At 43.3% G+C, this 13,171-nt stretch overlaps 1 protein-coding gene across 7 annotated transcripts in view; it reads right to left on the bottom strand.

The window, feature by feature from the left end:
• Window positions 1-1,590: 1,590 nt before the first annotated feature.
• The window catches only part of AGAP1 (ArfGAP with GTPase domain, ankyrin repeat and PH domain 1), a 347,733-nt gene continuing 336,152 nt past the window's right edge, over window positions 1,591-13,171 (bottom strand). For all 7 annotated transcript variants that reach the window (XM_068686209.1, XM_068686211.1, XM_068686210.1 and 4 more), the window contains 2 exons: window positions 3,475-3,730; window positions 1,591-2,974 (listed from right to left, as the gene is read on the bottom strand). In XM_068686209.1, coding sequence (XP_068542310.1) covers window positions 2,771-2,974; window positions 3,475-3,730 — 460 coding nt within the window. In that variant the 3' untranslated portion in view covers window positions 1,591-2,770. The remainder of the gene's footprint in view (window positions 2,975-3,474; window positions 3,731-13,171) is intronic.

Raw genomic sequence — 13,171 nt, 5'->3', positions numbered from 1 at the left:
GTGTACAACCCTTCTACCTGAAATCTGCACGGCAGCCTGGCTGCCCTTGTCTCTCCAACATCACTCCCAGCCTCGTAAGAGGAAGGTGGCCCACAGAGAACATTGGGTACAGGAAATTTTCAGCTCTGAAACGGAACATGCACTGAGAACTTCTTATGGCAAATCTGCCGACAACATGTTTGAAACGTTGGCCTTGCTTCTCCGATATGTTCCCAGGAGGCCCCCTGGGCACACGAGCTGCGGTTCCTGAGTTCCCCCCGCGTCCCCTGGTGCAGGTGTAAGCACTGGGACGCGGTGGGCTCCGAGCATCCCATGCAGCCATGTGGGCTGTCCTGTCACCGTAGGACCACCCGTCAGTACCAAAGATCAGGGAGCTGCACGGCGATGGTGGAGAAACAGCAATTACAACAGACACCTTTCCTCAAGGGAAAAAAATAAAATAAAATAAAATAAAACTCCCAGTGTGAACAGAACTGGATGTAGCGTTACTCTGGTGCAGCCAAAGAAAGATCTCCCTACAGCCAGAGGTCTGTACAGTAACAAGCTATAAAATGACACCACCACAGAACAGGAAAAAACTGGTCAGTATTCTAGTTTTTTTCACCTCGGGGCATGCTTTCCTTCCAAGATTTTACGATTTTTACACCAAATCTGTAATTCTCTGATTTTTTTTTTTTTTTCCCTTAAGATACGCTGAATACTTTTTTTTCCCTTCACATTTTGTTGACCTATATTTTATTTAGCGACTGCTATCCCCCTCCCGTTTGGATGTCAAATGAAATACAGAGCCCCAAGGAAGAACAACACTGGAGGCTTGGGAAATACAGACGGAGCAGGTAGATTTGCAAATTACTATGCTGTGTGCACCTCACTGACTTCACATAATTGCTCCTTTGCCATCTAATTCAGTTGAGTTTTCAACTTTCTCTGTGATATGCCCTTCCCCCATCTTCACATTGCCATATGCCACTTAAAAATCACTTTTCTGTCTGCCAAAAGCCTTACAGCCTGCTTCCCTGTGCCAGAATCCTAGGTTGTGGAAAATGGCAGAAGCTAGGATCTGTCTGGCAATACCCAAAATAATAAAAAAAATAAAATTAAAAAAAAAATCAAATTACGTATTACAAGGTGGAATTCAAATGAACTGTCCAGGCTACTTTCACAAGCCATTTTTCTTCCAGAGAGCAGCCAAGTTCAGAGTTAGCGCAGCCATGCCCTGCCCGCCTTGGTGAAGGCTATCAATTCTGAAATTAATCAAATCTGATCTTCACACATCCAGACTATGGCTTTTTGTCTTGGCTTGTGAAAGCTTCATGCCTTCTGAAGTAAAATATATTTACAGTGCTGAGAAACAGCCTCTTTTCCTTTCTAAAAGGTCTCATACATTTTTTTTTTTTCATGCCAAGCGTGCCACAATCTCATTCTGATATGTTCCTCAAAGGCTTGCAATGGAAATAGGGTTCACTGCTGGGAAGATTTTCAATGTACAATGATCTGTACTCCACAGATCCTAACTAGTTGCACATGATTTAGTACACATCCATTACAGTTTATAAATTAACAGAGATGTCATTTTCTGTACAAAAAAAATCAATGCATATTTATGATTTTTTTATTCAAATAGATTTTACATACATATAATCTAAAGACACAATACAAAATCTGTATAAGTTAGGCAATGCATCACAGGAGTGACCAAAAACTCAACACGTTTACCTTGGCAAAATGACAGAACATATTTCTGCTGGCTGAAAAAATATTAGCCTTTAATGCATTTATTAATTTTACTAAATGTACTTGAAATGTTTTTCCTTAGCAGTATTCATTATTCCTTTTTGTGTTTCATAGTTACTCTTATTTATTTTTTCCATTTTGTTTTTACACCAAGGAGACTGCAGTCAAATAACACTCAGCAACTCATTTCCTCTCTTTGGACTGAAAAATTAAACAGATACTAAATTATGACAGTGAATTTAGAAAGGAGGGCTCCAAGGGCTTGAAAGAACATGTCTGAGATAATATGATGCTTCTAAGAATATTGCAATCACATCCAAGCAATCACCGAAGCGTGCCATGTAACTACCTCCTCAGCTAATATGCTTTTTTCTCCGTGATGACTAATCATGTTCTATTAAACAGCGGTAATGCTGGAAGAACTCAACTATACAAGTGTAATGAAGCCAGTATTCTCCCTGGACAGATTAGCTACAACTGATTTGACACATACCATCATAGGAGCTTCAAACCTGACAAACTCTGTGCTTGCTTCTGATTTATGCCGTCAAGCTCTTCAGAGAAGAGAATGAAATCCAGCCGTTCCGTTTGGTAGAGGTGAAATGTACTGATGTGCTTAACTGTCAGTTACGGAAAGTTACCATCGCTCCTTTCTTCTCCTCTCGCTCCCGCTCTCGTCTCCCTCCGCCCCTTCCTTCCGCACTTGTAGAGCCTGTGCCCAGGGACAGCTGTCCCCACGGTCCCGTGCCACGTGCCGTGTCCTAGAGAACCCACGCGCTCTCGTGCGCTCCTGCTGCCCGCTTGTCATCGTCGGAGAGCTGTCACTGAAACAACTGCTTTCTCTGCAGCCCCTTTCGCTCCTTCTCACCCCCTCGCGCTATCCAGACGCGCCGTTTCTGGATGGGACAGGGATGCACCGAAGGGAAAAGGGAAAAAAAAGGGAAGTTGTCAGACTCACAGAGCAGAGCTGTGACGGGAATGGAGGAATATGAGGCTGCGGATGTAATTCAGGTCAGCGAATACACGAACAAGCTCCTCAGATGATGGTGGGCATTCTTCCGCTGCTGTTGTTCCGGTTATTGTTCTTCCTGGACAAGTTTGGAGTCGCCATGAGGACGAAGCGCTCATCGGGGCAGCCGTACTGGAGGAGAACATCGATGCACTCCTGGCTGGAGGCTTGCCTGGCATAGGCCAACGCCGTGTTCCCGTGGGCATCGCGTGCCATCACGTCAACGCCATACTACAGAGAAAGAAGAGATGGCGTCTGAAGCTTTGGTGCAAAGCGAGCATTAAAACAGAGGGAGCAAACTCAGGACAGAAGGGTTTGAATGTAACTGAGGACAAGGCTGGGGAAAGGGAAAAGAGGGACAGGTCAGGAGACCATGCAGATCCGTTGAGCACAGAGCTACACATGAAAAGGTTTCTACAGGGAGGGTCTCCTACCTGGAGCTAAATTTTTATCAGTGGTATTTCAAATAGCATTCCAAATGGTGCCAGGGAAATTTCTCCTTCCTCATCTCCTACACTTTTGCTTGTTTTCTATCAAGCAGCAGTAGACAGGCAGAAATTTAAGTTGCTCTCTTTACAGAGCTCGCGATGAACAAGACCCAGACTCAGGACAGCAGTGGACACTTGGTGAAATTCGCGGGCGGCAGGTTTGGGAGGCCCTGCTGAAGGAATGTGGCCCAGCAAAAGCCACCCCAGAGCCGCAGGCCCCCTCCGCAGGCAGCAGGTACTCACCCAAATCAAGAGCTGCACCAACACCACGTTTCCTTTCCTGCACGCCAAGTGCAGGGCAGTGCGCCCGTCCCCGTCCCCGCAGGTCTCGTTCACCTCCTCCCGCGTCCCGTGGGCGAGGAGCAGGATGACCGTCCGCAAATCTTCCTCGGCTGTAGCCCTCAGGAGGTGCTGGCCCAGGGAAAGCTCCAGGCATTGCAGCGGGGCGAGGAAGAGCTTCTGCTCGTATTTTGCACGTATCCAGCGCTCCTTTTCTTCCCTAGAAAAGCAAAAGGGAATGTGTAAAACGGCGCCAGCTTGGCTTTGCCTACCAGTATGCTAGCAAACGGCAGTTAATCAACAGAAAAATTATTCCCTGTTCCATTATTTTTGGCAAAAAAGCCATTATAGAGGCAGTTCATTCAAACTTTGTCCTTGCAGCAGGATTTGTGCCACCGCTGAGCTGTATCACCGTGACGCTGGCTGCGCTGCCTGTGGGGTGCACGCCCCAGCCACCAGCTGCTGTGGGGTGGTGGCCAGACCACGACGGCCACGAGGTCTTCAGACCCCGAGCTGCCACGAGGATTGGCAGCAGGTAAGAGCCCTCGCTGTTAAATGGGGAAACAGGCAGAGCAATTCCACCACGGGGTTCAGCTGTGCTGCAAAATACATCACAGAAAATGCACGGAATTTCCATCCCTAACACCTGAAGTAACCCGTACGGCGCTTCCATCCTTCGGCCACCCTTCCTGCACCCAGGTTTGCATTTCAGACAGGACTGTGACCCCCTGGAAGACACAGCCTTGCTTGCAGGGGTGGTTTTTTTTTTTTTTTTTTTTTTTTTTTCTCCCTAAAAGTTGAGTCATGTTTCCAAATGCAAAAGACATATGGAGGGTTCTCCTGTTTGTTTTTCCAAAATGCAAACTACCAAAACAACACTTTGAAGCACCATTTCCTCCTGATATGTCAAATAACTATCAAAAGCTTTCTGGATGCTATTATATTACAGGATAACAAGGACTACAAACAACTGCCTCAACCGCCCATTAAAAAAATTAACATACAATTATATGATCTAAGAGATCTAGCCCTAGACAAAGTCCCATTTAGAAGTACCTTAGGTAATCTGTTCAGCCTGTGAAAACCATATGCATCACCTAGCAAGGCAACTTGTTACTGGTGACATATTTTTTCCTCTGGAGTACAAAAGGAAAAGCTCTGTTTACCCCTTTCAGCACTGTTTACACTACTCCCAGTAATCTAGTGTCAGGTTAGCCCTAATCTGTTTTTAAATACTTATGTAAACAGATCCTTCCAACAGCAAATCTGGATTAGTTTTGCATCATTTCCTGGTACATGTGGAGTGACCTTACTTTGACCTCCCTGGATGCTTTCATGCAAAGCTTTCCAAAGCAGGCACTTCTCTGCACCAATGGCAATTCACCCTGCAGACAGGTACGGGCTTTTTCAGAGAAAGAGGGCAAACAGAAAATTAACACAAAAAGCGCCTCGTTTAAATGAAACCTTTGAAAGCTAAAAGACACACACACAAAAAATTTAGGGAGCTGCAAATTAGCCTTTGATGGCAGGCTCTGATAACCCGAGCATCAGTTCAGGTGCTCCAGAGGGAGAGGAGAAAGAAAAGGATTTCTGTTACCATTGCAATCCCTAACTCTTTATTTTATTTTATTTTATTTTATTTTATTTTATTTTATTTTATTTTATTTTATTTTATTTTATTTTATTTTATTTTATTTTATTTTATTTTATTTTAATTTTATTTCTGTTGTTTTCGGGTTAAAAAAACCACAACACTGGCAATGCTTTGAGGATGATGAAGTAACGTAACATACAATTATTACCAATAAAATGTGTGTTCTTGCAGTGTTGCAACAACACTTGCAGGTCCAGTATCCACCCCAAGTAATTAATAAAGCTCTCCTGAGTTTTTAAAGTCTGTATCGAGGTACTGAGAGTATAACCAGTGCTTCCACTCCACGTTTCAATGTGCCAGACTGAAAACCGAGGTGATTCAACCTGTGCTGCTTCACAACAGTAGCACATGTCTGGGCTTCAGGAATTTATTTCTCATATGCCCATGCACCCTAAAGTGCGTGGAAGTCCCTTTCTGTTTAAAAACCAAGCTGCCTTACACACATCTCCCAGCCCTAATCACAGTTCATATATATGCCTATATATACCTGAACAGAGACAATAAATGTCAACTTCAGGTGGAGGCTTTCAGAGTTTTAGGCTGCTGCTTTACAAATTCCTTGGCATGACTTTCACCTTTGCCATGTGTTGCATGGGAGCAGTGCAAAGGCACATCAGACAAAGCAATCCTGCTGCTCTTGGAAGGCTGCAAGGGAGCTGCAAGGCTAGACATTATCAACCAAATCCTACTCAGGTTATCCTACTGTCTCAAAAGGCTGGGAAAAGAAGAGAAAGCCCATTTAAAAATATATTTGAGGAAGGGGAACGTGCTGACACCTGCGTTAGTGATGGAGAGGGAAAGAGCTGGATGCAAACGGTCCTTCCTTGAAGCACTGTCCTGCAGTATAACCCGTAACTGCTCTGCGTTAACACCGACTGTCAAAAACCCCTTAACTGGAAGAAATTTGTTGCAACCAGGCAGCAACTGAAGAGATAGTGAGTCCCTTGGGAGATGCATGCCTGGCCAGAGCAGGACCCTGCAGCCAGCAGTGGACTGTGCTCCTGGGCTACAACCACTTAAAATTTTGACCTTCTCACATGATTATTTTTACCTTACATTCGTCTTCCTTCTTGGAAAAACTTGCTCATTTTTCTTGACCACCTAGGGCACCAATAGACTTAATTCATTAAGGTCAAATTCTACCCTTGCTGTCACAGTAATTGACTGGGAGAGTACCCCCCAAACTCTACCTGAGGGTCATGGTGGGAACACAGCAAACTCGACAAACAAAAATAAAGGTGTTTTAAAAGTCTCAGACATTTGGGGGCAGCATGTCACTGACATCGGCTATCAAATGAGATTTAGATCCTATTCAACAGCCCAAACTGGGTACACAAAGAAAGATATGCTGCTTGGATTTCCTCATAGAAAACTGTACTTAATAACAGAGGAAGGGGGAGAAGCACGCTTGCCCATGCCTCATGGACTGGTAAAACCAAAATTTAGAAGGACAGGTTTTGAATGAGTATCTAGAAAGCCAACATCCACAGACATCCTCTCTCCATCTCTGGCACAGACCGCTTCATTTTGAAAGGCAAGTTCTGGGACACTCTTGGAAGTCAGCTTCAGCTCCACTACACTGTGTTGGGTTTGTCTGTAAAACCACCACAGACACGCACTCATCTTAGAAATCCCGACAACAAGACATAAATACTGCAATTGTTGCTCTGATGCCACAATTTCACTTCTGGGATCCACAGCTTGTCTTGGTTGAGGTTTCATTTCCCCAAAGGCAGGCCAGTCCAAGAGCAGAGTTGTCAGCAGTAGATCACTTAACCTCATTCCAGTCCCCTGGAGGACCACTGTTCACATCCCCTGTTAGCTAATGAGCTAAAAAATGAATTATTGGAGCGGTCAGCAATAAGCAGGAAGAGGAGGCACAGTGTTTCACTTCAGCCAGCACTGACATACCTTTAAATAAATCAACTGAATAAGAGTACAAAGAAATGAGAGGAAGAGTGACTAATCAGGAGAAAGATACTGAGCCAGTCCCTAAAAATACAAGAAATGCACAATTAAACATCTGCTAGTAAATATTTCTGTTTTCTTCCCTTGCCTGTAATCCTGGCAACTTCCACGCAACCCCTTCAACACTATGACTTTCAGTTCTAGTTGTCTCCACATGACACCTGTAAGCCAAAACAAGACTATTTTGGTTACTTACTGGGATTTTAAACTCAGTGGAATCCTCTTTTCAGGACCAGATTAAAGCCAGTGTACTGGAGAGGAAACATCACCAGGTGCTCAGACATTCCCTATGATACCTAATGCTGGAGAATATCTGAGCTGCCTTTTCCTCAGATGTACTAAAATAATATATATTTTCTACAGCAATCAGGCTAGCTGCCTGTGTTTTTAATGCACATGCACATGTGAATTAATAGATTATAAACTCCTGATTAATAGATTATAGATTTTTAGAAAGAAAAAAATATATAATTAGTAAGATCAGACTTTGATCTTTTTTATCTCCGAAGCTGTCCATTCAAACCCAGGCTGCAAATATAAACTTAAAACCTCGGTGGATGTACAAGGCCCAAAGTACAGGGTAAGACTGCAAAATACTCTGCAGGAAAGGGATAATCCACTAAGCCTTGGCCAAAAAATACCAGGAGTATTAGCTCTTGCAGGAGTCTCCATCACTAGTGAACTCTAAGTACACAGTGGTATGAATAATGAAAACCCTGCCACGGCAATGATACTGTACATAGGTAAGGGTTATTAGAAACAGATGAAAATTTCACTTCTCAGTTTATTTTGAACTCATTAGGTGCTTGCTTCTCAAGATAATGTCCAATTATTTAAATTACTCTGCCAGCCACATCACATCATTATTATCTGGAAACATAAATACCGGGCACTGTAAGGGGGAGGGTTAACTAGGTAGCATGAGGAATATAAAAAGCAGATTAGCTTAGAGCACAGTTTCCCTCTGGAGCTACGCTGTGCTCTCTGCTTGCGAGTTTGCACCAGAGATGCTCATTTAGGAGCTCGTGTCCTGCACAGCTCAGCCCCTTCCAGTGCATCGCCTGGCTTGCCCACCTTGGTTAAAAGCTTACAGCTTCCAACAATACTAAATCTTTTATTCTCTCTTGCTGAAGGGAATAATTCTGCAACTGAGGAGGCCCCTAAATGTTCTCTCTAGTGCCATTCACCCAAACCTCCGTGCCGTGCAGGTGCCATACTTGCACGTTGCCATTTCTGGATGCTCACTGAAGTGCAGCCATTTGACGCGGTAGTGACCTGGCTGGCTCAGCAAGAGAACTGCCAGATTTTCTCTGTTGTTGGACAGCTGACAAGGTTAATGGGTCTGTTCCAAGAAAATGAAGTAAATCTAACCCCCATAACTCCCAAACTCTGGGAGCGTCCCAGAATGTGTCATTAGCTTCGTGGTCCAGCATGCAAGAAGCATGCATCACCTAATGACCAGTGCTGTCAGAGCGGGGTGGCTGGCTGTGCCGGGGCTTGCCTTTCAAACAAAACCCTTTGCAACAACCCCGCAGATGTCTGATAAACTGCTTTGGACAGTCGGCGATGTGATGTTGTGATGGGTAAAAGAGAAGAGCAACATTGCGGGGGACAGGACTGCAAAGTCTGGAAAGGTTCGTGATGTTTTTAATTGCAACTAGCGAAGGAGAGGGGGGGAGAAGAAGCGAAGGCGAGAAGAAAGGGCTAGCAGCAAGGAATTTCCAAAGTGTCTTCCTGCCCCGAGCAAAGCAGGAACTGGGAGGAGAGGCATGGAAGAGGAGCCGGGAACAATGTGCTGAGAAAACACCGGGACTTCCTCTCTCTGCAGGAGAAGACCCCGCTCTATAGCAAAGCGAGTGCGTAGCAGCTGACTGCCCCTAGCACGCATGCCTTCTCTCCCCGGCTGCGTTGCTAAGGGGGAAGGCGCACAGGCCCACCGGGGATATAGAGGTCCCTGGCAAACAAGAGGGCTCCAGACAGCAAACAAAGACCGATGGGTATTTATTCCTTAATTACAGAAAGCTTTCAAGAAGCGGGCCACTGTAAATCCCCGCGTACCGAGAAAAGGAGGCAAAGGACCAAGATTTATGTGCACCGGGGCAAAGAGGAAATAAATATCTCTCTGGCTCCTGATCAATATTATGAGTGTTTTGCCAACCTAGAGGGTGTTTTATGAGCTGTAAGGACAGAAAGGGATCATTAATAATTAAATAAAGTCAACCTATTAAGCTTATTACTTCTTACAAGTTAAACATCCCCGATGGACGAGGAAAACTGCTGAGGAGCCCCCGCGTGTCCATGCCTGGGCTCGACCGCAGGCACGTGCGGCCTACAACGCCGGACCAGCCCTCTCCAGGCCCGGTGGGGCAATCAGCTCAGCTTGGGAATGATTTAATTACCATCTTTGTTGGGAAAGTTATCTGGCTGAGGACAGAGCTCAAAATACGCTTAAACCTGCAGTGTTGTTCACCAGAAGCATAAAGAAGCAGTTCAATGCCACTAAAGCAATCCAAATTCAAGTTTCTCCTCCTGACGTCAGGCCTACTCAAGCAAACCAACCACTCCTGAAAGACACAAATCAAGGCGAATTCACATCAGAAGTGTGCCCAAAGCTCCCTCACACTTGCGGGGAGCTATTCTATGAAGCCCACAGGTCAGGATCTTCTCTGCCATTAGCTCTACCACTAGACTTTCGCATTTTTCTTTTATAGCTGTGTAAGGAAGAAAAGCCCTACTGCACACGATGACAGGCAGATGTTGCTTCTACATACAGAGCTGAACGTGCTTCTTAAAGTCATCATGCATTGAATGACACCAGTATAATCTGAATTCGTATTCATCGGAGCTTCTTCACTTTCTTTTCCTCCCCTTGTGGCAGTACTCCTCCCTAGGGAGGGCCCCAAAATAACTGCAATTTCTGCACTTCTTGGTCAGCTTTTCAGTGATGCCATAAAGCAACCAGCATTCTCCCTCAGGTGTTAAGACTGCAGGATTTATTATTGTACAACATTAATTACCGGCCTAGACAAGAAACCAAAGGTTTACTGACTTAAGGCTTTCTAGATAAACATTCTTCAGCTGTGGGCTCTGACATATCGCATACTGTTACAGCAAACTTTTGTCTTCATTGCACAATGTTCAATACGATAATTTTTAAGGTACACTCAATAAAATATATCAACTCTGAGGATTACTCTGTATAAAGCAAAGAAAAAGTTACGTGATATACAACGGTGGGGAATAGTGCAGATACTAAGAAAAGGCTTATTAAGTTGAGATACAGTTTGTGCAGTGACAACTCTAAGCTCTGAAAGATGTTTAAGTCTTTTCTCAATACAAATCCAAGCTTTTTTGTTCTCTGTAACTATGTGGAATGAAAACAGCCCCTAGAGATTTAAGCAAAAACTTGAAGAACATCAAAAATTATACTTTTCTACTAAATTCTAAACTCACAGTATTTTTTAAACAGCACTGCCAACAACATTTAAAAATAAAAATTAACAATAGTGAACTCTAAGGACTTTAAGCACTTCTCTTTGTGAAACCAATTCCAAAAGCACTGCAAACAGCAGAGGAAGGGTTTCTGCTAAGATATGCAAGGAGAGACCTCATGAGAATCTGGAATACAACAGCAATGAAGGACCACCACCTCCACCGTTTACTGACCAACAGAAGAAACGTTGTGTTCACGGCCCCATTACTTTTACCCAGACATCGATGGACAAGCACATAAATATCCATGCAAAATTTAAACCAAAACTTATCACTGCGTTAGCTACCAAAAAGAAGTCGAGCTGTCACTGTGTGGTTCTAGACCATGCATACACCATACAGAGCCTGCTCCCGTTTCTTGGGTGGTCAACCTTAACACTCAGGGAAACAAAAATTACCTAAAAATAAAAAAGCCAAATGCTGCTCTAGAACAGCTGCATGAAAATATTAAAAAGAAGTACATTTGTGTCTTGTTTGTTGCAGAAACATCTATCTATATACATGCAGAGAACAGCAAACATTTATCAAATACATTTTATTATCCTTGTATGGCCACATTTAACCTGTTATCTTAAGTGTAAAGACCAAATTGCATTGTGCCAGTACACAAATAAAGTCTAGAAATTTCAATTTACAATCTAACTTACTCAGATTAAAGGATCCCATTAATTTCCCATTTGTTAACGCTAATTTTCTCCTATATGAAGGATATACTTAATGCAATATTGTTTTAAATATTGTTCAGAAATCACAACATACTTCCCCCCCTTTTTCTAGGGAACAATAAGAAAATTCTATTTGAAATCAATTTTCAAACAAAACATGGAAGTAGTTTTGAGCAGATAATTGTACTACAATGAACAATTAGGGCATGTTTCGTGAAAATGAAGGTAGTCTGTAATCCTGGTTATGAATGTCTAACAATGCAGCTATTTTCACCTAAAACCAGGCTCCTGCTTTTATGTTCAACGTCTAGAGGAAGACCGAATATTCAAAGAGAAAAATAGTGACATACAAATATTTCCATGCATAAATCTCAATAATCTGTGCCAGGTGAGAGGCAGAGCGAGGTAGCCGAGTACGGTTCCCACAGCCCGGTGTAATGTGGCATATAACAGGGATGTACATCAGCGACGTGCGTCGCAGCAGCTCCTCCCGCGATGCGACTATCACAGTGCATTAAGGATACCATAACAGTCGCTGATGTGATCTGCTTTGGAACGTATCACATCATAAACAGATGAAAGAAGAGAAATGGAGCCTTTCCTCTGCTCATAACGCTGTAAAGTGGCTAAGTATCATAACTAGGAGTGCACCAATGCCTTATAAATAATGAGATGGGAAAAAACCTCCAAGGTCTACCCAAAGGGCTAATGAACTTGCTGTGTAGACATTAAAGAGATCTCAAATGTGAGCTTGCTTAGTACACAAAGGTGGTTTCGATGACCTGAAATGGAGAAGCACATTCTGGCCTCAAAATGTGAATGTAATCCTTACCTGAGGATCAGAAACTACAAGAGGAAAGTCTAAATACAATACTTCACAAAGACATCCAAAATTTTTCTTGACAATTTTGACCCTTCATTACCACTAACTCCCAAGGAATACTACCTTTGGTTTACAAGGAAAAATAAAAACCTTTTCAGGGGGCTTTAATATTATCTTAATTCCAGCAGAAGCAATAAGAAGATACTCTTTGGAGTATTTAGGGGAAAAAAACACCACCACACTGAATTTATGTAAGACATAAAAGAGATAAGAGAAGTAATAAACACTGTATTCAAGCATAGACTGTGAAGAAAAACACATTTGGAACAGCAAGCAAATAAAAAAGAATGCTTCTTCTGTGCAAGTCAGCAGTGAAAAGACAGAATATTTGCAGCTATAGGTTTAGAGGGCCGGGAAGCACCTGTACCCACACATCCCCATGGGCAGCATTTTCATGACTCATGTTCTTCAGATGCCACAGGGACCCATTTGCTTCCATCTCCTTCCTAGTGACCTGGAGGCCTCCCCTCTGCTTGTAAACACCTCTCAGGGTCTCCTTATCAGCGTTTCTAATGCATCCTGTAGCCTCCTCCTCCTCTCCAACACATCTTTGGCTGTTCTACTACGCTTACTCCTATCGTTCTTTAATCCACTGCTTTGGCCTCCTCTTAACTCTTGCCAATTCTTTGAGCTCTACAGAAATCACTAATGTCACTCTTCCATTAGTTTCATATTTCGTTCCTACTTTCATTTAATGAAAATGATGCCTGTCTTGCCAAGCTAGATCTCCAGGGGAGATGTAACTTTCCCTTCAGAAAGTGATGGGAATTCCCTCTACCTCTCTTTTAGTGGACTGCAGGTGTTTGATGCCTTTCTACAACCACAAACAAGACGTAGTTTAAAAAAGGCTGCTGGTAAATGAACACTGGTTGCTTAGAAAGCAAGAGATGAAGCATTAACTTCAGTAATTATGATAAAAAAAGAAAAAATCTTAAGAAATCACCAACAGTTGAAGTTAACAGAAATATTTGGGATTTCCTCTGTACCGAGGAAATGAAA

This window comes from Anas acuta, chromosome 6 (assembly GCF_963932015.1).
Source record: "Anas acuta chromosome 6, bAnaAcu1.1, whole genome shotgun sequence".
NCBI classification, from domain to species: domain Eukaryota; kingdom Metazoa; phylum Chordata; class Aves; order Anseriformes; family Anatidae; genus Anas; species Anas acuta.
This window is presented reverse-complemented; position numbering and strand designations above follow the sequence as displayed.